At 41.4% G+C, this 22,220-nt stretch overlaps 2 protein-coding genes and 1 long non-coding RNA gene across 3 annotated transcripts in view; all 3 read right to left on the reverse strand.

Moving 5' to 3' along the window:
- Positions 1–418: 418 nt before the first annotated feature.
- LOC122651516 (protein STRICTOSIDINE SYNTHASE-LIKE 3-like) lies at positions 419–4,798 on the reverse strand. The gene is made up of 4 exons (XM_043844925.1): positions 4,391–4,798; positions 3,016–3,291; positions 1,413–1,580; positions 419–970 (listed from the first exon to the last, which is right to left on the reverse strand). The coding sequence occupies exons 1-4, from the start codon at positions 4,720–4,722 to the stop codon at positions 568–570; spliced, it is 1,179 nt and encodes a 392-aa protein (XP_043700860.1). The 5' UTR covers positions 4,723–4,798; the 3' UTR covers positions 419–567.
- On the reverse strand, positions 2,571–16,549 carry LOC122651517 (protein STRICTOSIDINE SYNTHASE-LIKE 3-like). The gene is made up of 6 exons (XM_043844926.1): positions 16,143–16,549; positions 14,684–14,959; positions 12,687–12,854; positions 11,848–12,289; positions 6,339–6,344; positions 2,571–2,665 (listed from the first exon to the last, which is right to left on the reverse strand). The coding sequence occupies exons 1-4, from the start codon at positions 16,472–16,474 to the stop codon at positions 11,887–11,889; spliced, it is 1,179 nt and encodes a 392-aa protein (XP_043700861.1). The 5' UTR covers positions 16,475–16,549; the 3' UTR covers positions 2,571–2,665; positions 6,339–6,344; positions 11,848–11,886.
- LOC122651518 overlaps positions 9,321–22,220 on the reverse strand; it is a 33,437-nt gene continuing 20,537 nt past the window's right edge. Inside the window, exon 4 of the long non-coding RNA XR_006331469.1 lies at positions 9,321–9,432. This is a non-coding gene — a long non-coding RNA (uncharacterized LOC122651518). The remainder of the gene's footprint in view (positions 9,433–22,220) is intronic.

The following is a 22,220-nucleotide window of genomic DNA, read 5'->3' on the forward strand; positions in this document are numbered from 1 at the left end:
TGCATCAACCCACGGCCCTGCCCCGGTTGCATGTTTCAAATGATTAGCCAAGTCCAGGCTTAGCAATGCTTTAAATGGGTTGGATCTGGTATTGACTGAAGTCCACCTCGCCTCACACCCCCCCCCCTCCTCCTGCCATCCCTGTTTTATTGCAAAATCAATATTTTCCAGGAAACTGATCTTCTCCCACACGGGTACGTCTTCAGCGTGCATTCGATGGCTGGGCTGGCATGATGCGCACCGTCGGATGCACACTGGAGAGGTACCCATGCAGGAGAGGATCTGAATCCTATTTTCCATGTAGAAGGCCTGTATTGAGTTTTTTCTCAGATTTGAGACAGTTAAAGTATAGTTTGGTACTCGCTTTATAATCACGTAGAACTATAAATGAAAAGCAAGAGGGACGAAGGTGGAAGTGTGAGAGAAGGGAGAAATGATCTTGAAAAAGACTAACACCAACATGATCTTGAAGAGAATGAAAATAGGCAATGAACAAAAATTGACAAATAATAAGCCAGTTCAGGATCCAATTCTCGAATTATAGACCAGTTGAGCAAATTCAGTACTTCATCCCAGCTGGTAAACTGCAACAAAAGGCATCAAGACACTCCCCATCCACAGTTTTCCATCCTTTTCCTCAACTTCACTAACTGCTTTCACCACCTTCCCTTGACTGTCCTCCAATATCTGCACAAGTTTCCCCTCTGGGCTGTACTTGACAACCACTGCATGAGGCAAACCTCCAATGGTTGCCAAAAACTGATACTTTGCTGTAACAGGGAGCTTGAGCAAGGATTTCCTGAGTTTAGGGTAGAGTCCGCATATATGGTTGTACAAAGAACGACGGCAGTTCAGTGCTACCCAGAATTCACCATTCTCATTGGTTCGCACATTATCTGGGAATCCAGGCAAGATTGCAAATACCTCTGATGTCCCTGCTTTTTCACCTTTCAGCCAATATCTCATTAACCTAAGTTAGCAGAAATAAGAGTTGACATGGATACAGGTTTTTCAGTCCAATTGAAAAGCACCTAAAAACAATCTTAAATGCCACGCACAGTAAAGCAACAGTAATCAGCAGGAAAAGAAGGAACTCTAGGATTCTCTTAGAAAAGATGTGAAGGTGGCCTGTTTTATAGGAGTTTGCAAACCAACAGTTCATGGATTACTAATCTGAGCAACTTGTTGAAGCAACCTGAAAATCTCCCCCCTTCCCCCTTCCCCCTTCCCCCTCCCCCAACCAACCCCCCCCCCCCCAAAAAAATAAAAAAAATACAAAAATAAGAAAAGAAACCCAATGGTTCCAGCGACCCTTAACCATTTTATCATAATCTTCTGGAACAAGCAAGCAGTTAATTTGGAGAAATGAGCACTGAAAAGATGCGAGCATTTTTCAATGAAGCAGAAATTACCTGCCAGGGGAGCTTTCACAAAAGATGAAGAAAGATCCATCCTTGCTCAAGGACAAACCATTTGGAAATTGGAGACTACGAACAAGGACAGTGGTTTCCTTTGTAATTGGATCGTACTTCAAAACCCTCCCACTATCCTCTGCAGAAAAAACCAGCTGCATGAAGTTCCTACAATAAGCTAGTGTGTCAGAAGATTGGCATGGGATATAAATGATCTAACAGAAACTTAAGCTGACATCATAGTTGTCACGGCGTCTCAGCGACCCAAGGCAGTGGAGAGGGTCCAAATTCCAGGCGACACCAACTAGGCATCCTAGGCGCCTGCCTAGGCGACCAAGGGGCCTGGACACCTAGGTGACGCCTTGAAAACTATGGCTGACATTTAGTGACTTCGGCATGGACAAAAAGCTCACAGGTAACAGAAGAAAAGCAACGCAGAGCACCTATTCAACTCTCCATAACATGGAGTCCAATCATAGAAGTATGGATGACATACATACATTATCCAGAAGAATACAACCTCCAACCCACCATACGATGGATAAAAGCAACCTACCAAATTGCTTCAGGGTCCAAAAAGAGAAAATTGGAGTTGGAGAGCCAGATGTTCAGGCATTTCCAAAGCACCTGATGCCCAAAATCAGTAGGATGACTTAAAGGGTTTCTAGTGGATCAAAAAGCACCACATAAGCAAGGAATTCCCCACAAGTCAATTTCAAATGCATTATTCAGAAGAAACAAATGAAGAATTTATAAGCAAAGAACAAAGGGGCAAAGGCTTTTCTTATTACTTTATGAGTTTGGGAATCCAACCAAGAATTACCTTCCCAAATCCCAGTCTACAGCAAACACAGAAAAGGCTATTACTTTCGTAGCAATCAGAAAAGAAATATAATTTCAGTTAGGAATTAAAGATAACGTTCAAAAAAACTACTGCTAAAACCTAGGCTTGATTTAAAAATGATTTGAAATTTGGGAGTAGAAGCTCGGATCATGTTCCAATTATACACATGTTTCGAACAGTGATTGAAGAAACTTTATAACAATTACAAATGAAGATCATTATGGCAATCAGACACAAAGAAAAATTATATGTCCCAATAAAAGCAATGGATTGTGATCAAGAGGACGTTTCTCAGACAATTCTAATACAAACAGGTTTCAATATAATAGCTCATACACATGTATTTTAAAAGGAGTTTGGATTCAGTAACAAGTGTTCAGCCAGATAAAGGCCAAAATTACCTGATTCAGTCTGCAAGTTTCTGAACTAGGATTTGCTAAACTAGTTTTTCAGATAGTCAGAGAATTCCATTATCTCATAAATCTCCAACATTCATTCCAGGTTCCTGAGCTCTATTAATTTAATAGATTGCATATCAACGACCTATGAGATCAAAAGGATCCTGATCAGGACTGAAATACCACTTTTCTCAAATCCTGCCTTTGAGTGTTCCTTATAAACCAAAAGCTGAAATTTTACTTCTTGTTGAAGTCCAGAAAGGACAAAACCATATTCAAGGTTTCATACAATCGATGTAGCAATAATTCAACAGTTAAACTACTTGAATTGGTGAATGGGTTCATTCTGGAAACAACATACCTCCTCTGGTATTTGTTGCTACTATCCGTAAAATAAACATTTCCTTCATCATCGATGTCCAAGTCATTTGTGAATCCTAATGGCACCCCTTCTGCCTCCGTTGCAAGTGATGTTGCCAACCCACCTTCTGGCCCCACTTTCATCAACCCAAAATATGCATCGGCAATAAACATTTCCCCTGTTTTCTTGTCAAACCGAAGCCCCAAAGGCCGGCCGCAGATGTGCTCGTTCTTTAAGTAACTCAAAGGTGATGGCTTTGTGCTACATAGTACTGACCTACACAGATAGCACAGAGGAAAGCACAGAATTTAGAAAGTGAAAACTATTAAAGAACAAAGGCTTAGTAGGCATAAAGTATTAAGAAATCTTTAGAAAAACAAAACATGTTTCCAACCCCTTTCTTTTGTGTTCTAGTTAATTAAAAACAATGAAGCTGGGTGATTCAAAATGCATCAAGCAACAAGTAAATTTCACAGTACGAATAACATTGGACTATTGTTAGGTCTGGGGCCAATCATTCCAGATGTAAATTTGACATTTTGTCCATTCATTCCCCAAGATATGTAGGCCTAATTTCTAGAAACAATCCGATGTGGGAACCAAATTTGGCTGACCCCATTTAGTTGGGATAAGGCTCTGTTGTTGTTATTGGGGAATACCAACAGAGATAGAAATTCACCCAATAGACTCAAATTTAAAATTGAAAATTCCAGTTATCAGTTTGTTCCTTTTCTGGAACCATAATTTGCAAGTCACCATGTTAATTTGGAAGTTGAATTGTATCAATTTCCAACAAGGTCAAATTCTATGCCATGATGCAAGGGCAGATCTCATCCTGTACAAAACTTGTATGAGAACATATACAGCTTAGAAATTTAGCGTAGAATGGCTTCTGCCAAATATCAGTTATATGCATTACAAATTTTCGAAAGCATCCTATACCATGGCCCACACAACCAAGGATATATTAAACATTCAAATCACTCGGACTTCTTGATGGATGAAGAAGATGAAATGCAGGATTTTGATTCAATATCAGGTTAGGATTATCTATTCAACCATCACAGAACATATATCAACCAATTAATAGCCATGGTATGCAAAGCCAAAGCAATCCAAAAAGGGGAGGGAAAAAAAGAACCAATTTTAGCAGGTAATTAAGAGCCATGGCATGTTGTCTTATTGTTTGTACTAGTAGTTCAGTTCTACTGAGTTTCAGTTTGAAACATCTACAGGCAAGTTTCAGGTAGAATCAAAGTAAAAAGCATGGAGATTTCATGTCAACCCAAAAAATTACAAGTGAATGAAAAAAACAGAGAGGTTAAATAAGAATCTGGAAGCAGAGAATGGAACTCAAAAACTGAACCCAGATCACCTGTTGGGAGAAGTATAAGCAAAATCGGTCCAAGACTCTCCGTTCCAGAAAATAATCCGGCCGTCAGCGACTCCAGTGTAAGGACCACGACCAAGAGGATCAAAAGCAATGCTTTCTGGACCTTGAACCTGGTTCAGAAACTTAATATCCGATCTCTGCAACAGATTTTCAGTGTCTTTGTCGGTGGGGAGCTGAGACCAAGGAGGTGAATCCACCTTGTAAGCCTCAAAATCTGGGAAGTCAGAGATGGCGCTGTGCTTGAAAGGGTCTATTCCACAGTAGAGAGCCACAATGAGAAGGAACAGACCAGCTAAGATTCCAGAAGGGGTCATTGCTTGGACTTTGAGAATCTCCTGAACAGAATCAAGCTATGAAGAAGGACGGACTGAGGTGTTGAGGGATCAAGGATTTCTTCTCTATAAGTGAAGGAAGATAGGTGGTGACTTTAACCATTTACCATCATTTCCATGAGAAGAGCGCAGCCAAAGACTCAAATTAGTGGAGAGTGAAGTAGAGGTAGGTGGAAGACTGTCTGATTTCGGACTTCTGGTTGAAGCTCTCTCTTTCTATTATATATATCATACTATTATACAATACCCTCCACTAGAATTTTCTTGTAGAAACTTTGATATTTCTCAATACCTCTGTTGGAAACTCCCTTATCTGTTTTTCATTCTCGTTTGTTTATTTTGGAGATTTTTTTCTCACACGCACGTATTTTCCCTCATTGCTCTCTCTTTCTCCATTCTATATAAGGGAAAGGCGGCTCTTCTCGTACTCTGTTTTTTCCACATTCGTGTTTTACTTCTTTTTTTCGTTAAAAGATCGTGTATATTAAAAAAGAGAAACGAAAAAAGAATACAAATAAACTAGAGTCATATATGATCCACGGACTTATTGAGGTTTATAGTGTCTTTCCATCATATATGGAGTTTGAGGTCTATTATATTGTCTCTGTGGCCTTTGAGGTATATAATCTCTTTGAGATCTATCCTTTCTTTGAGAGGTACATTGAAAAGCATAATTATTTTGATTTCTATACCTTTGGTTGTCTCTTCTTAATTAATGTTCAAAATACATGTATCAAAATAACTCTAATGGTTATAAAACGACTAGTTTTTTACTCTATCGATCAACCTATGGATATGACCATTGGGGTAAAATATACCCATTGGTCTAGGCCTAGCCTGCCCGTCGAAACTTGAATCTTCTTGGGTTTTCACTTGAATCTTCTTAGGTGATGTTCTTCAATCTTCAAGCTTCTTTCAATCTTGATTTGTTATCTTGAAGTTCTAGCATATATGACTCTGCCTTGTGAATCTTGGGTCTTCACTTGAATCTTCTTAGATCATAAGCTTTTACAAAATGTTAGTAAAATCATGTTTGTTATCATAAAAACTGTTAAAAAGGACTAGATATGAGAGTGTATTTTTCAACATGAGATTCCGATAGAGGTGTGGAAAAACCTTGGAAGTTGTGGGGTTTATTAATTAACCAATCTGTTTGACGGGATTATGAACAAAAGGAAGGTGTCAGATGAATGGAGGAGAAGCATTGTAATCACAATATACAAAAATAAAGGTGATATTCAAAACTGCAATAACTATAGAAGCATTAAGCTTATGAGTCAGACTATGAAACTTTGGGAGAAGATTATTGAAGCTCATTTGAGAAGAGAGACCCATATCTCGGTGAATCAATTTGGTTTCATGCCAGGTAAATCCACGACTGAAGCTATCTACTTATTGAAGAGGCTCGTGGAAAGATATAGCTAGAAGGGTCTTCATATGATCTTTATTGACCTGAAAAAAGCTTATGACCAAGTCCCTAGAGATTTAATTCGTCAGGTTCTAGTGAAGAGAGGGTATCGAGTAAATATGTGAATATAATAAAGGATATGTATGAGGATATGGTGACTAGTGTGAGATCTGTGGGAGGTCAAGGTAAGGAATTTATTCCCAATTACGATTGGGCTCCATCTGATAGCACCCTTAAGCCTTTATCTTTTTGCGCTTATCATGGATGACCTAACCAAGTGCATTCAAAATGAGGTCTCGTGGTGTATGCTCTTCGCCGATGATATTATTTTGATGGATGAGACAAAAGCAGGGATTAAAGTTCAGTTAGAGCTATGGAGATCAACCTTGGAAACAAGGGGTTTTAAGATTAATAGAACGAAGATGGAGTATTTAATATGTAATTTTAGTCACACTATGATGGATACTGACATGGTACAAATTGAGGAAAGAGAGATACCACAAAGTGAAATTTTAGACATTTGAGGTCAATTATAAATAAAGAAGGTGACATAGAAGATGATGTCTCACAGAGAATTAAAGTGGAATGGTTGAAATGGAGAGGTGCATCTGGAGTGTTGTGAGATCGACGTATTCCTTTAAAGCTTAAAGAAAAGTTCTATAGACCTGTTGTTTGACCAGCTATGATGTATGGGGTAGAATGTTGGGCAGTTAAAAACTGTCATATTGAAAAGCTTTGTGTCGCAAATATAAGGATATTAAGATGGATGTGTGGAAAAAACAAGGATGGATAAGGTAAAGAATGATCGTATCAAAGCAGACTTGGGAGTTGATCCGATCAATGACAAGCTCCGAGAGAGTCGTCTGAGGTGGTTTGGTCATATTCAAGGAGGCCTAGGGACACCCCAATAAGGAGGAGTGATATGATTTCGATCGATGGCGCTAAAAGAATGAGGGGCATGCCTAAAATTACCATAGGAGAAGTTGTGAGAAAGAACACGCATAGACTAGGTCTCGTGTCATGTATGATCTCGAATAGAGTCTATTGAAAGGCAAAGATCTATGTAGCAGACCCTATTTAGCTGAGATTCTCTTGACTTTCTGGGTTATGCCTTTTTACTCTTTCACTTTTCATATATTTTTCTTTGTTTATTTGTCATTTTTCATTTTTCACTTGTCATCTCATTTACCTTTCTTCTCTTTCACTTCGCAGTTGTTACCTACTTTGTTTGATTGGATCCATAAAGTTGAACCCCATTAAGTCAGGATAAGCCTGAGTTTGTTGTTGTTGTATGCATTTATTTTGAACTACTAGAATGCTTTATCATGCCGACTAGCTTTACTTTAAATCAATGCTATATGACATTTGATTTTAAATGACGACAAGCATGTGTTTCAGTTAAAGGTATTATGTTGTAAGTTCCATCTATGACCTTTTTTTTAATGCACAAGATAGAAATGGACAGAATTAAATGAATGAAAGATTTATGTTTTTGGAAATGTCTGCAACCCTATCCAGTAGGGGGTTAGGTGTTGGATGAAACACGCTATTACTGTTTTATCCTTGCTTAGCCGCAAGATACCCAATGGAGTTGACTAGTGGGCCTGGGATCTTTATCCCCTCAATTTGTCTGTTCCTCAATTTTCTCAATTCCATCTAATAGGGGGGCAGAAATGACCACCCTACCCCATGCCCAAACATACTACCTGGGTGGGGGTCCACCTCCCTCTATTAGAGGAATTGAGGAAATTGTCGGGCAGGAAAATTAAGATGATAATTTTTCGTGGGCCTGGCTTGAGGCCGAGATGAGATCTGATGCATGACTGCCACACTAGAGAGCTACGTGTGAACTAGTGCAATCAGGCTATAGGAAAGGATTGTCGTTTGATCAACGGAGTGCCATCACCCCTATGCATGCATATTAACAGTTTGTCGTTATGTTTTACACAAAGATTTACATGGTTTAGTGATTTAAAATATGATATGCATGTCTTACCGATAGAATACATTTCTTTCTAGCTATACTATCATGTTTTTCCATGTCTAATGTTTATAGAAAAAATGGAAAAGATTATGCATGATTATAAGGACTCTGACCTATCTCGTTGGGCACCTTTGCTCACTCTCCTATTTTTCTCGGATACTTAGGAAGGATATCTCGATTTGGATCCTCTCTAACTACTTGGGCCATCCATCCAACGATTGGGAGGTGGACACACATCCCAACACCTGTCAACACCTAGGGATGCGTGTCCAAATCCTCCCAGACGTTGGATGGTTAGTTGGAAAGGAGTTGGAGAGGATCTTTTTCCTATCTCGACATGCTTTGAGGATCTTTTGACTCATTATGGCCTTTTACTTCTATAGAGTAGGTCCTATTGGAAGACAATGTTTCTTTATTTCAGAAAAATTTAAAGGTTGTAATAGAACTTTTAAAAGTCGCCACTTCTTACTTGCATTAAGGTTTTCATTTATTTGTTGACGTTTACGCTGGATAGCTTATGGAGACATCCATGGTTTTACATCATGAGATTTAAAGCTGTGTTTGATATGCATTCTTGGACTGCATTCTAGGTCGATTTTGCAATCTCGGACAATAAAAACAAAGGAAAATTACTATCCCCTCCACTATATCACACCTTAACCCATTCTGTGAAAACACATTGTTATGTGAAAACACATTGTTACGTAATATTGACATTAGCATTAATAAATTTACTTAAACCCAAAAATACCCTTATGTAATGTGATATTCCAAGATTATCCTTCTTCTCTTCTTCTTCCTCCTGCTACCCACCCGCCCTCACTCTTACCCCTCTGCTACCTTTGATACTTCAAGAGATGATACTACCCACATCCATAGTGCTGTACCCAGCTCCTGGAATGGGCCCTCTAGTCTCCTCTCCTTTGTTTTGTTTATCATTTTGCTCGTTTCTTAATTTGCCTGAAATCTAGCTGGGTTATTGGGGGTGGCTTATGATTAAAACGACAGTTAAGTTTGCTGATTAGTTAATGGTAATGGAGAGGTCCAGTAAACCAATTTGAGAAATGAAGTTGGTTTAAACTTTGACTGTCTTGGTGTTCAGGTTTTGGTGTTTTATTGCTTCTGGGTTTTTTAGTAGGGTTTAAGGGTTCTTAGAAAAGGGCAGATCAAAGATACATCGAAGGAGATGTCACCAGAAACAGGGGCAAAAGCCGGGGCTCTGAGTCTCTGGGAGTCGTAATCGGAGACGGATGCAAATAGAACCCTTTCTCTGCAATTGCTTTCTCCTTTGCCATAGAATCTGATTCTATATTTTTTGCCTTGGTGTCCCTTACATTGATTTGGACGGTTCATCTTTGAACCAAAACTCGAAGGGGTTTTGCTACCGTCATTGCAAGTGATTTCCTGGTCTTGTTCTGAGCCCTGTTACGCCGTTGATCCTTAACCCCTTTACTAGGTCTCCTCCACCTTGGTACCATTGGCTCTCAAAAAGTCTTCTCTACCCTCAATAATGGCACAGCCTAAACTCCGCCCTCCACAGAGATGCAGTAGGAAGAAGATGAAGAAGAAGAAAAAGAGGGGTGGGGACGGCAATGTTTAGTCACTTAGAGGTGCAGAGGAGTGGGGGCGGGGCGGGTTGGGTTGCAGGAGGAAAAAGAAAGAAGAAAGAAGGATATGAGGTTAGAGATGAGGGTATTATTGTCTTTTTCATTGCATTTCTAACTTCGTCAGCCAATATGGGTACAGTTGATAGAATCTTTTTATTTTAGGGGAAGGAAGTATCATTATTCAATATGCAGGGGAGGGGACTGTCATTAAGGTATATAGGAGAGGGGACAATAATTTACAACTATTTTTATCATCTGAGAATGCAAAATCGACTTAGAATGCATTCTAAGAATACATACCAAACACTACCTTAATTATTGATTTGAGTTTAGAATTAATCAATAATCACACACTTTTAAAAGTCGCCACTCTTTTCAGACTGCCTCGATCTGCAAGGTAAGCGATCTTATTATTGATTCAAACTGGAATCTATCTTTACTCACCAATATTTTTCCTACATGGTTCACTTCTAAAATTTCAAAGGTGTGTATTTCAAACTCTGAGGATCAGTGGAGATGCTTCTTGACAAAAACTAGGACGTTCTCCACTCGACAAGCTGCCTCTTACCTGAATTCCCATTTTCATAATGATCAGCTTCTTTCCAAATGGTGGCGTTTTTTCTAGAAACTAAAAATTCCTCCGAAATTTAAGATGTTTTTTTGGCGTATCTGACATACAGGTTTACCTGTCAAGGATACTATCTCGCACTGGTTGCCGATCGAGCCTACATGTTTTCTCTGTGGTGCTCGGGATGAAACCCAATGGCATCTTTTTATATCTTGTGAATGGACTAAGCGTATCTGGGCATCTGGGCCCCTCGGGCTAAGAACTGAGCACCTTAGCAGCCCCAATTTGGCCCAGCTCTGTGCTTCCCTCCTCAATTCTAAGGCCCTGGATTTGAACTCTGCTTATTGGTTTTTTTCTATTGTTATTATAACTTGCTATTTCATATGATCTGCAAGAAACAAAGTATCCCTTGGATTAGCCCCAGCTAATCCACACTTCGTATTATCAAATGTTAATCGCTAAATGCACTATTTAGATCTCTGCCCTCCTATTTTAAATGCACTCACTATAGCTCACCATCAAACCACACATTGCACTCCAGTTTTCACACACCTGTTGCCTAACGACGAAATGCAATTCCCTGTTCTCTGCTGTGCAGGCCTTTCTAAACCATTAATGGGACTAACCGGATGGGGGTATTGCTTTTTGTTAGATGGCAAGAGTGTTTCAGCATCTGCAAGAATTTCGTGTTCATCTAATCCAAAGGAAGCTGAGCTGATAGGAATCTTGCAGGGGTGGAAACACGCTCTCAAGGAGGGGATCCATTTAAAAGAAATTTGGGTTACTAGTTTTAGCCTTAGTCAGATTTTGAGACCAGGACATACCTCTGGAGTACCTTGGTCACTTCTGTCTCTTTATATTGAACTAGTAGAACTAACCTCAAACTTTACCACTGCACCTATATATCATAGGCACAACCAATGGACTGTAGCCGTAAGATCTTACACTCCGACATCAATTAGGACCCAAGCTCACTCAAAACCTTTTTTGTATGATGTACATGCGTTTATGGTTTTGGTAATATAACTTATGCCTTTTCTCATAAATAAAAAAAAAGTCGCTACTCTTCATCTTTTTTTTTTTTGGGTAAATTACACGTCACTCCCTGGTTTTCAAACGAAACCCAAATCACCCCCTGGTTTTTGAAAATACTCATCTGTCCCCCTCTACAGTAACAATGTTAGACTGTTGTTAGTTATTGGTGTGAAAAGACTATTTTACCCTTGTACTAAAACATTAAATTTACAATACTACCTTTCAAAATCCATGTTTGGATGTTAAGGGTAGTTTAGGAATTTAAATTTATTTAACTGGTTGACATCATCACTTAACAGCATAAAACTAACGGTAGAGACTAATTTGTCATATTGGGGTCTAATACAAGGGTGATTTGAGTTTCGTTTGAAAATCAGGGGGTGACGTGTAATTTACCCCTTTCTTTTTTGAAGTTAAGGGAGAAATGTCACACTTGAAAAAGACTAAAAGCCACATGATCTTGAAAAGAATGAAAATTGACAAATTCGAGACTAGGTCAAGATCCAATTCTCGAATTATAGAACAGTTGAGCAAATTCATTACCTCATCCCAACTGGTAAACTGCAACAAAAGGCATCAAGACACTCCCCATCCACAGTTTTCCATCCTTTTCCTCAACTTCACTAAGTGATTTCACCACCTTCCCTTGACTGTCCTCCAATATCTGCACAAGTTTCCCCTCAGGGCTGTATTTGACTACCACTGCATGAGGCCAACCTCCAATGGTTGCCAAATACTGATACTTGGCTGTAACAGGGAGCTTGAGTAAGGATTTCCTGAGTTTAGGGTAGAGTCCACATATATGACTGTACAAAGAACGACGGCGACTAAGTGCTACCCAGAATTCACCATTCTCATTGGTTCGCACATTGTCTGGGATTCCAGGCAAGACTGCAAATACCTCTGATGTCCCTTCTTTTTCGCCTTTCAGCCAATATCTCATTAACCTAAGTCACCAGAAATAAGAGTTGACATGGATAGAGGTTTTTCAGTCCAATCGAAAAGCATCTAAAAACAATCTAAAAGGTCACATACCGTAAAGCAACACTAATCAGCAGGAATAGAAGGAACTCTAGGATTTTCTAAGGAAAGCTGTGAAGGTGGCCTGTTTTCAGGAGTTTGCAACCCACCAAAAACTTGTTCAAGGAACTTGAAACCCTTCCCCCCCCCCTCCCCACCCCCAGAAAAAAAAATTTAAAAGATAAAAAACCCAAAAAAAAAAAAAAAACTCAATGGATCCTGCAACCCTTAACCATTTTATCATATTCTTCTGGAACAAGCACAGATAATTTAGAGAAATGACCACTGAAAAGATGCAAGCATTTTGAATGAAGTAGAAATTACCAGCCAGGGGAGCCTTCACAAAAGATGAAGAAAGATCCATCCTTGCTCAAGGACAAACCATTTGGAAATTGGAGGCTACGAACAAGGACAGTGGTTTCCTTTGTAATTGGATCATACTTCAAGACCCTCCCACTATCCTCTGCAGAAAAAACCAGCTGCATGAAGTTCCTACAATAAGCTAGAGTGTCAGAACATTGGCAGGGGATATAAATGTTCTAACAGAAATTTAAGCTGACATTTAGTGATTTCGGCATGGACAAAAAGCTCACCGGTAATGGAACAACATCCTATAAGAACCAATATATACAAAGAAAAGCAACACAGAGCACCTATTCAACTCTCCATAACATTTAGTCCAATCATAGGAACTGGATCATAGAAGCAGATGATATACTTACACAATCCAGAAGAATACAACCTCCAAACCGCCATACAAGGATAAAAGTAACCTACCAAAGTGCTTCAGGGTCTGACAAGAGAAAATCCAAGTTGGAGAGCCAGATGTTCAGGCATTCCAAAGCAGCTGATGCCCAAAAATCAGTAAGATGAACTAAAGAGTTTCCAGTGGATCAAAATGCACCACATAAGCAAGGAATTCCACAACCCACAAGTAAATTTAAAAATAAAATGCATTATTCAGAAGAAACAAATGAAGAATTTATAAGCAAAGAGCAAAGGTGCAAAGGCTTTTCTTTATTTATGAGTTTGGGAATCCAACCAAGAATTACCTTCCCAAATCCCAATCTACCACAAACAATAAAAAGGCTATTACTTTTGTAACAATCAGAAAAGAAATATAATTTCAGTTAGGAATTAAATATAACATCCAACAAAACTACTGCTAAAACCTAGACTTTATTTTTAAATGATTTGAAATTTGGGAGTAGAAGCTCGGATCATGTTCCAATTATACACATGTTTTGAACAGTGATTGAAGAAGCTTTATAACAATTACAAATGAAGATCATTAATGGCAATTAGTCACAAAGAAAAACTATGTCCCAATAAAAGCAATGGATTATGATCAAGAGGAAGTTCATCAAACTATTCTAATACAAACAAGTTTCAATATAATAGAACACGTGTATTTTAAAAGGAGTCTGGATTTTGTAACTAGTGCTCAGCAAGTTAAAAGCCAAAATCACCTGATTCAGTCTGCAAGTTTCTGAACTAGGATTTGCTAAACTAGTTTTACGGATAGTCAGAGAATTCCATTATCTCATAACTCTCCAACATTCATTTCAGGTTTCTGAGCTCTATTGATTCAATAGGTTGCATATCAACGACCTATGAGGCCAAAAGGATCCTGATCAGCACTGAAATCCTACTTTTCTCAAATCCTGTGAGTCGTACACGTTTCCGTGATAAGGTGAATAATAGGAAAGAAAATAAGGAATTAAAACAAGATACGGGTGGCGGGTTGAGGTTGAGAAGAATTAGCCTTGTAGAGTTTCCGGATGGTGATAAAAGAAGGGAGAAAATGTAGGGAAAATATTGATAAAGCAATCGGGGAAGAGAGAAAATAGAAGAAAAAAAAAAGAGAGAGGAGAGAAAATAGAGAATGTTTGACTTTACTACAAAGCTTGCTTCTATGCTTGGGTGAGGAAGCCTACCTCATCTCTTAAGAGATAAATTAGGGATTCAAAGACCTCTTCATTCATTGTTTGTAAACTATTTAAAGATTACATAACACGGTTAAGATAACTTCTAATAACTATCCACTCCTAATTACTAAACCCATTTCTCCCATTACCAGATAACTTCCCATACTATAACCTAACATAAGCTATAACTACCAATAGGGGTTGCTCTACCATGTGTGCACGTAACATCCGGCCTTTGAGTGTTCTTTATAAACTTAAATCTTAGATTATGCTTCTTGTTGAAGTCCAGCAAGGACAAAAGCCACATTCGGGGTTTCGTACAGTTGATGTAGCAATAACTCAACAGTTAAACTACTTGAATTGACAAATGGGTTCATTCTGCAAACAACATACCTCCTCTGGTATTTGGTGCTACTATCTGTAAAATAAACATTTCCTTCATCATCAATGTCCAAGTCATTTGTGAATCCTAATGGCACCCCTTCTGCCTCCGTTGCAAGTGATGTTGCCAACCCACCTTCTGGCCCCACTTTCATCAACCCAAAATATGCATCGGCAATAAACATTTCCCCTGTTTTCTTGTCAAACCGAAGCCCCAAAGGCCGGCCGCAGATGTGCTCGTTCTTCAAGTAACTCAAAGGTGATGGCTTTGTGCTGCATAGTACTGACCTACACACAGATAGCAGATAGGAAAGCACAAAATTTAAAAGTGGAAACTATTAAAGAACAAAGGCTTAGTAAGCATCAACAATTCAGAAATCTTCAGAAAACAAAACATGTTTCTGACCCTTTTCTTTTGTGTTCTAGTTAATTAAAAACAATGAAGCTGGGTGATTCAAAATGCATTAAGCAACCATTAGATTCCACAGTGAGAATAACATTGGACTATTGTTAGGTCTGGGGCCAAACCAAACCAATCCTGATGTAAAATTGACATTTCGTCCATTCACTCCCCATGATATGGAGGCCCAATTTTTAGAAACAATCCAATGTGGGAATCAAATTCTGGACCCTTACTTAGGGGGAAGATTTGGTTGGGGGAATACCAACAGAGATAGAAATTCACCCCAATAGATTCAAATTTGAAATTGAAAATTTCAGTTATCAATTTGTTCCTTTCCTGGAACCATAATTTGCATGCCATCATGTTAGTTGGAAGTTAAATTGGATCAATTTGAAGGTCGTGCTTGGCGCATTGGTCAAGTGCTCACTTGCCGAATGCTTGGTCATGGGTTCAAGTCCTGGAAACAACCTCTCTGGAAACAGGGGTAAGGCTGCGTACATTTGACCCTCCCCAGACCCTGCTAAACGCGGGAGCCTTGTGCACTGGGTACGGCCTCTCTTTTTTCTATAAATTGGATCAATTTCCAACCAGGTCAAATTCTATGCTATGATGCAAGGGGAAGATCTCATCCTGTACAAAACATGTATGAGAACACATACAGCTTAGATATTTAGAGTAGATTGGCTTCTGCCAAATATCACTTATATGCATTACAAATTATCGAAAGCATCCTATATCATGGCCTAAACAACCAAGGATATATTAAACATTCAAATCCACTCTGACTTCTTGATGGATGAAGAAGATGAAATGCAGGATTTTGATTCAATATCAGGTTAGGATTATCGATTCAACCATCACAGAACATATATCAACCAATTAATAGCCATGGTATGCAAAACCAAAGAAATCCAAAAAGGGGAGAGGAAAAAAACAAGAGCCAATTTTAGCAGGTAATTAATAGCCATGACAGTTTGTCCTATTGTTTGTACTACGAGTTCAGTTCTACTGAGTTTCAGAAAGAATCACGAAGCAGAGAATTGAACTCAAAAACTGAACCCAGTTCACCTGTTGGGAGAAGTATAAGCAAAATCGGTCCAAGACTCGCCGTTCCAGAAAATAATCCGGCCGTCAGCGACTCCAGTGTAAGGACCACGACCGAGAGGGTCAAAAGCAATGCTTTCGGGACCTTGGACCTGGTTCAGAAACTTAATCTCGGATCTCTGCAACAGATTTTCAGTGTCCTTGTCGGTGGGGAGCTGAGACCACGGAGGCAAATCCACCTTGTAAGCCTCAAAATCTGGGAAGTCAGAGATGGCGCTGTGCTTGAAAGGGTCAATTCCACAGTAGAGAGCCACAATGAGAAGGAACAGAGCGGCTAAGATTCCAGCAGTGGTCATTGCTTGGAGTTTGAGATTTTCCTGAACAGAATTAAGCTATGAAGAAAGACGGACTGAGGTTGAGGGATCAAGGATTTGTTCTCTATAAGTGAACGAAGATAGGTGGTGACTTCAACCATTTACCAAATCCATGAGAAGAGAGTAGCCAAAGACTCAAATTAGTAGAGAGTGAGGTAGGTACCGTAGGTGGAAGGAATTTTTCTCCTCTCATGTTCCTGCCTGGTCAGGTTCGTAGGTTCCTCTCATAGGGAAGGCGGAAATGACGATCTCACCCCACCCGGGTAGTGTGTTCGGGCAGGGGGTGAGGTCATCATTTCCGGTCTCTTATGAGAGGAACCTACGAACCTGATCGAGCAGGGATGTCTGATTTCTGGTTGAAATATTTAATCTCTCTCTCTCTCTCTCTCTCTCTCTCTCTCTCTCTCTCTGTGCGTGTCTATTTCTGGTTGAAATATTTAATCTCTCTCTCTCTCTTGTTTTAGTGCAAAATATCAGAACGGGTATCAGTCCACTCGGAAACCAATATGGTATTGGATCGATAGCGATAAGGATCGGCTGTATCAAACAAATTTGCCACTGATTCTCCGTTAAAAATATTTTTTTTTTTACCATTTTACCCCTTTTCTGTACCGTATCACCGATATGATATCAACACAGTATTGAGATCGACAAGGTGCAAAACCGGTATGGATTAGACGATCTGATACCGATACTTGGAACCATGCTCTCTCTCTATTATATATATATCATACTTTTATACAATACCCTCTGCTAGAAATTTCTACACACACAAAAACAAAAACTGGTAAGCTCAACCCAGAGGGGTAGAGAATAGCAGACAAAAGCACTAGCAAAAGGAAATTACAAATTAACACCAACAAAACCTTGGTCTTCCTTGAGCATCTACTGTGAGATCTCCTTCAACTGAAGTTGGCTATGAGTCAATAGGGGGATGAAACTTCATATTTAGCAGCAGATTTAGTATGAAAATCTACCACTGAGTTAGCTTCACAAAAGCAATGCATGGATTTTCATTCAATATCCCCAAGAAAGACTCGAAGCTCCAACCACTGTTGCCAAATAAACCATGGAACCACCAGCTTAGATACCATGATTACTGTTGCGTCAAGAAATCGTCTGGCGGTCCTTCGAGTGCCGTAACCTGCGAAAGGACCAAGGGGTGACAAACGAGAACCGGTGTGGTTCCGGCCTAGGACTCTCTAATGCCTAAGTTAGATCTCTTTGAGCAAATAGATGAATAGTAGAATTCAATACGAGTTAGGATTTCCCCTGATAGGGTTGAGTACCTTTCCTTTTATAATGGAGTGTGGCGGTGTAGAGAGTCCCAGTCGATGTAGAGTGGCCTTCGTAGTTGATAAAGTCTCTGGGTAGCAGGGTTGTTATTTGGTTAATTCTCTTCCTCTGGGAGATAGTGTCCCAGTAGGGTTGATGTCCTTAGTGGATAGACCCTTCTACGTGGTAGATAAGGTCCTTGGAGTTTGAGTCCGTCAGGACTACGTGACTGGTCGTGGAGTGTGGTCATGTGGATCGGCGCCCGCGGAGTGTGGTCATTCGGAGCAGCGCCCGCGGAGTGTGGTCATTTGGAGCAGCACCCGCGGAGTGTTGTCATTCAGATCAACGCCCGCGGAGTGTGGTCATTCGCTAGTCCTGTCATGGTCCACCTCCTTGGATCAGGACACCTGGTAGCCTCTGATTGGTTGGTATGAATTTGGGTTTATCATTTGCCCCCCACTCTCTTGGAACAGAGTGTTCAAGAGAGTAGCTTTTTTCATTTGGTGGTCAACGGACCTTGGTGGTATTGTGCCTTGGTGGTCTACGGACCTTGGTGGCATTACGCCTTGATGGTCTACAGACCTTGGTGGCATTGCGCCTTGGTGGCCAATGGGCCTTGGTGGCATTACGCCTTGGTGGCATTGCGCCTTAATGGTCAACGGGCCTTAGTAGCATTACGCCTTGGTGGTCAACGGACCTTGGTGGCATTACGCCTTGGTGGTCTACAGACCTTGGTAGCATTGTGCCTTGGTGGTCTACGGACCTTGGTGGCATTGCGCCTTGGTGGTCTACGGACCTTGGTGGCATTGCGCCTTAGTACTCGATCCTGGGTATTCGAACCATCTCAAACTTCTCTAACTCTGCCTCTAAACCTCGAAGTCATGTCAGATATGATGTCTCATACTTCCCCCCCCCCTTTGAATTGGTCTTTGGTCACAGACACATCTTTGCTCGACCTCGAACCTTGATCCTCAAACCTCGAATCTCAAACCTTCGCGAACTCTGACCCCTGACCTCAGACCTCAGACCTTGATCCTCGAACCTCATCCATGCCCAGCTTGCGGGTCTGCTGGCTTCGAACCTTAAACCTCGAGCCTTATCTATATCCATGGCCTGTCCTCTATGGCCCTTGGCTGTCGCTTTTTTTTTTTTTTTTTGTCAAATTAGTCCTCGGCCATAGACACTTCCTTACCTTGAACTCGACCCCTCGCGAGCTTCGACCTCGGATCTCAAACCCTCGTGAACTTTGACCTCAGACCTCGAACCTCGTCCATGTCCATTGCCTATTGCCTCCTTGTGCTGCGCTCCTGTCTTGATCTTTGGTTGCTTTGATTTCGTGCCCAAGACTATGGCCGGGGCTACACTCTGGGTTCGCGCCCATTTTGATCCACGTCTGTTCGATATGCTCCTATTCGGGTTCGATCCTCTCCTCCTTGGGCGTCCTTCGATCCGCTTCGATCCGCTCCCGCTTGGGAGTCCTTCGATTCACTCTTGTTCGAGCTCGATCCTCTATCAGCTTCGATCAGCTCCCGCTCTAGAGTCCTTCGATCTGCTTTGATCCGCTCTCCCTTGGGAGTCCTTCGATCCGCTCTCGCTTGGGAGTCCTTCGATCCGCTCCTGTTCGGGCTCGATCCGCTCCCGTTGTCGATCCGCACCTGCTTGGGAGTCCTTCGATCCGCTCTTGTTCGGGCTCGTTCCGCTCCCACTCGGGAGTCCTTCGATCCGCTTCTGTTCGTACTTGGTATGTATATTCCCCCTTTTTTTTGTTTTTTGTTTTTTCACTCTTTCTTCTCTCTCTTCTATCTCCTACCTTTGCTCTCACTCAAGAGCCCGCGCTTATGGCCTTTTGGGCATGGACCCTTGGCTGCTTCTTTTTTTTTTTTCTTCTTCTTCTTCCTTTGCTCTCCTTGCCTAAGGGGTTGACACCCATAGGCCGTGGCCTTTGGCCGTGGTCTCTTGGTCGTGGCCTCTTAGCCTTTTTTTTTCTTCTCTCTTAAGAGTCGACACCCATTGATGGCACCCTCGTTCGATCCGCGCCCATTGACGCCCCTTTGATCGACACCTGGTGATGCCCATTCGATCCTGATCCGCGCCCGTTGACGCCCATTCAATCCGATCCGCGTCCGGTGACACTCATTAGATTCGATCCGCTCCTGTGACCCTTGTTTGATTTTATCTGCGCCTGGTACGCTCGTTCGATTCTATCCGCACCCATCTCCATTGGTCCATGCCTGTCTTCTCTGGTATATTAAATATTTGCTCTCCCTTGGTCTTTGGCCATAGACACATCTTTACTCGAACCTTGACCTCGACTCCTCGTGAACTTTGACCTCGGACCCCGTCCTTGTCCTCAACCTTGAACCTCGAACCTCATCCTTGGACCTCGCCCATGTCCATGGCCTGTCGCCTACGGCCTTTGGCCATGGCAAAAAAAATTTTTTTTTTTTTTTTTTTGTACCTTTCCTCATGAGTTTGCTTGTTGGTCGTTGCAGCTTGCTTTCCACTCTCCTGGGTCGGTGGCTTGACATTGGGGAAGTACCACCTAAGTAAGTAGTCTTCCTTTTGGGTGTTGTTCCTCATCCCTCGTATGTGGCCGATAGGCCTTAGTAGTCGTTCAACCTTGATGGCCTTGCGCCTTGATAGTTCTCGATCTTTGTTAGTCTCGGACCTTGGTGGCATTGCGCCTTGGTGGTCTACGGACCTTGGTGGCATTATGTTATACCCGCCGGGATATAATTAAATATCATTTCTTCTCGTGACGTGTAGATACCGCTGCCATGTATGCTGGTGACCTGTTCTCCATGATGGTCAAACCTAGCTACAAAATCGTTGACCACAGCACGGGTTTGCCTGTGGAGGAAAGATTCCTCAACCGCCAGTGGGGAAAGTTCGTGGACGGCGACTTCGTCGACTACCCTCCAAGTACCAGCCCGGGAAGCGAGGAGTTCAGGAGAGAGCATCCTGGACCGTCACCTCAGCTGGATATTTCGTTCGGTGATGAGCTTAGCGTTGCCGTGGCGAAGCTGTTCGGGGTCATGGGTAATAAACCATGACAGGGGGGAAAAGTAAGTTCTAGCCTCAAGTCTTATTAATTATTCTTCCCTTGGTAACCTCGAAGTGCGGGTCCGGGCTTGAACCGCTCGAGCTATTTCATGAGAGAAGGGAATAATTTAAGTTCGGGTCCCGCGTACCTTTAGGAAGTACATTGGGGACTTATACCCATCTCATATGAGCCCATCTAAGAATGGGCTTTTCCTTAATTAAGGTTGTGGGCAGGCCCATTTAACCTATTGGCCCAATGATGGGTTATTCCATCCACTTACCCACATAGGACTAATGGGTTGACCCATTAGGCCTCATGACCCATTTGACTAAGGGTACCCATAGACCCATTTATTATAAAGAGAGGAGGAGGGGGAGAGAACATTACTTCTTCTTCAACATCCTCTTCTACCCTAAATCGTGGAGGAGAGAAAGAGGAGAGAAAGAGGAGAGAAAGAGAAGGAGGAAGGAGAGAGAGGCTTGGAGGAAGGTGGAGACCCCATCTCTTGGGCGAAATCGTGGAGCTCTCATCTTGGGGGGTAGGTAAGCTTCTTCCTTCTTCTATTTTGGATTTCAAAAAAGGGGTTGGGTAATGGGAGAGATTGACCTAGATCTCTCTTGGAACCTAGGGAGTAGATGGAGCTTTAAAGCCAAGCTATGGTGGAGTTAGTTCACTCCATTATGAGCTCTAATGTGAGGGTTCTCATTGCCATTTGGGGGATTTAAGGTTGGACCCTAAGGAGCTTAGGATAGAGTTTTCTAGAAGTCCTTGTGCCTTAAAAACCACTTGAAATGGGGTCCTTGGAGGGGAATCCTTCGGATTTTGGACCTGAAGGTGTGAGGGTTACATGTGATTTCGGACTGCAAGAAACCCCTCTCGAAACTACCTTCCCGAGAAGGATTCTCGTGAAGGTCGGATTTACACTCGGATTCGATTTTTCGAAACCACATCCGCATCCGACCTTGGCAAAAATTGTCCGAGCCCCTGTGAAGCTCGGATTTACACTTGGATTCAGTTTTTCTGAAACCACATCTGCATCCGACCTTGACTAAAACTGTCCCGGTTTCCTAGGATTTACATGTGGTTGCAGAATTTGGGCATGAAACCACTCCTGCAACCACTTCGTCTCTGAAACCCTATACTTAAGTGTTTATGGGAGATCTTTTGGGGATCCGTTCCTTTCGCTCGTTTAACCTTATTCCACTCTTTGTATAGGTTAAAATATTCACTTTTGTGGCTTATTGCTTGATCGAGGCGACAAGCGATAAACCGGGTGCTTGGCATATACGTTGTGAGTGGGTTTGGTTGTTTGGGCTTGTTATTACTATTGCACTATATATTATGTACTCATTATAATTAATAAGCATGTGTGCGCATATTGCATAATTTTATATCTATGTGTTATAATGT

Source organism: Telopea speciosissima, chromosome 2, assembly GCF_018873765.1.
Source record: "Telopea speciosissima isolate NSW1024214 ecotype Mountain lineage chromosome 2, Tspe_v1, whole genome shotgun sequence".
Lineage (NCBI taxonomy): Eukaryota > Viridiplantae > Streptophyta > Magnoliopsida > Proteales > Proteaceae > Telopea > Telopea speciosissima.

What these genes read in the sequence shown, in the direction of transcription:
- LOC122651516 (XM_043844925.1), bottom strand. Translation starts at nt 4,722, where the DNA reads ATGACCCCTTCTGGAATCTTAGCTGGTCTGTTCCTTCTCATTGTGGCT. An exon ending in GCTTATACTTCTCCCAACAG is followed by an intron (nt 3,292 to 4,390) that starts GTGATCTGGGTT and finishes CTATCTGTGTAG; the next exon opens with GTCAGTACTATGTAGCACAA. An exon ending in AGCAACAAATACCAGAGGAG is followed by an intron (nt 1,581 to 3,015) that starts GTATGTTGTTTC and finishes AGCTTATTGTAG; the next exon opens with GAACTTCATGCAGCTGGTTT.
- LOC122651517 (XM_043844926.1), bottom strand. Translation starts at nt 16,474, where the DNA reads ATGACCACTGCTGGAATCTTAGCCGCTCTGTTCCTTCTCATTGTGGCT. An exon ending in GCTTATACTTCTCCCAACAG is followed by an intron (nt 14,960 to 16,142) that starts GTGAACTGGGTT and finishes ATCTGTGTGTAG; the next exon opens with GTCAGTACTATGCAGCACAA. An exon ending in TGTGAAGGCTCCCCTGGCTG is followed by an intron (nt 12,290 to 12,686) that starts GTAATTTCTACT and finishes CTGGTGACTTAG; the next exon opens with GTTAATGAGATATTGGCTGA.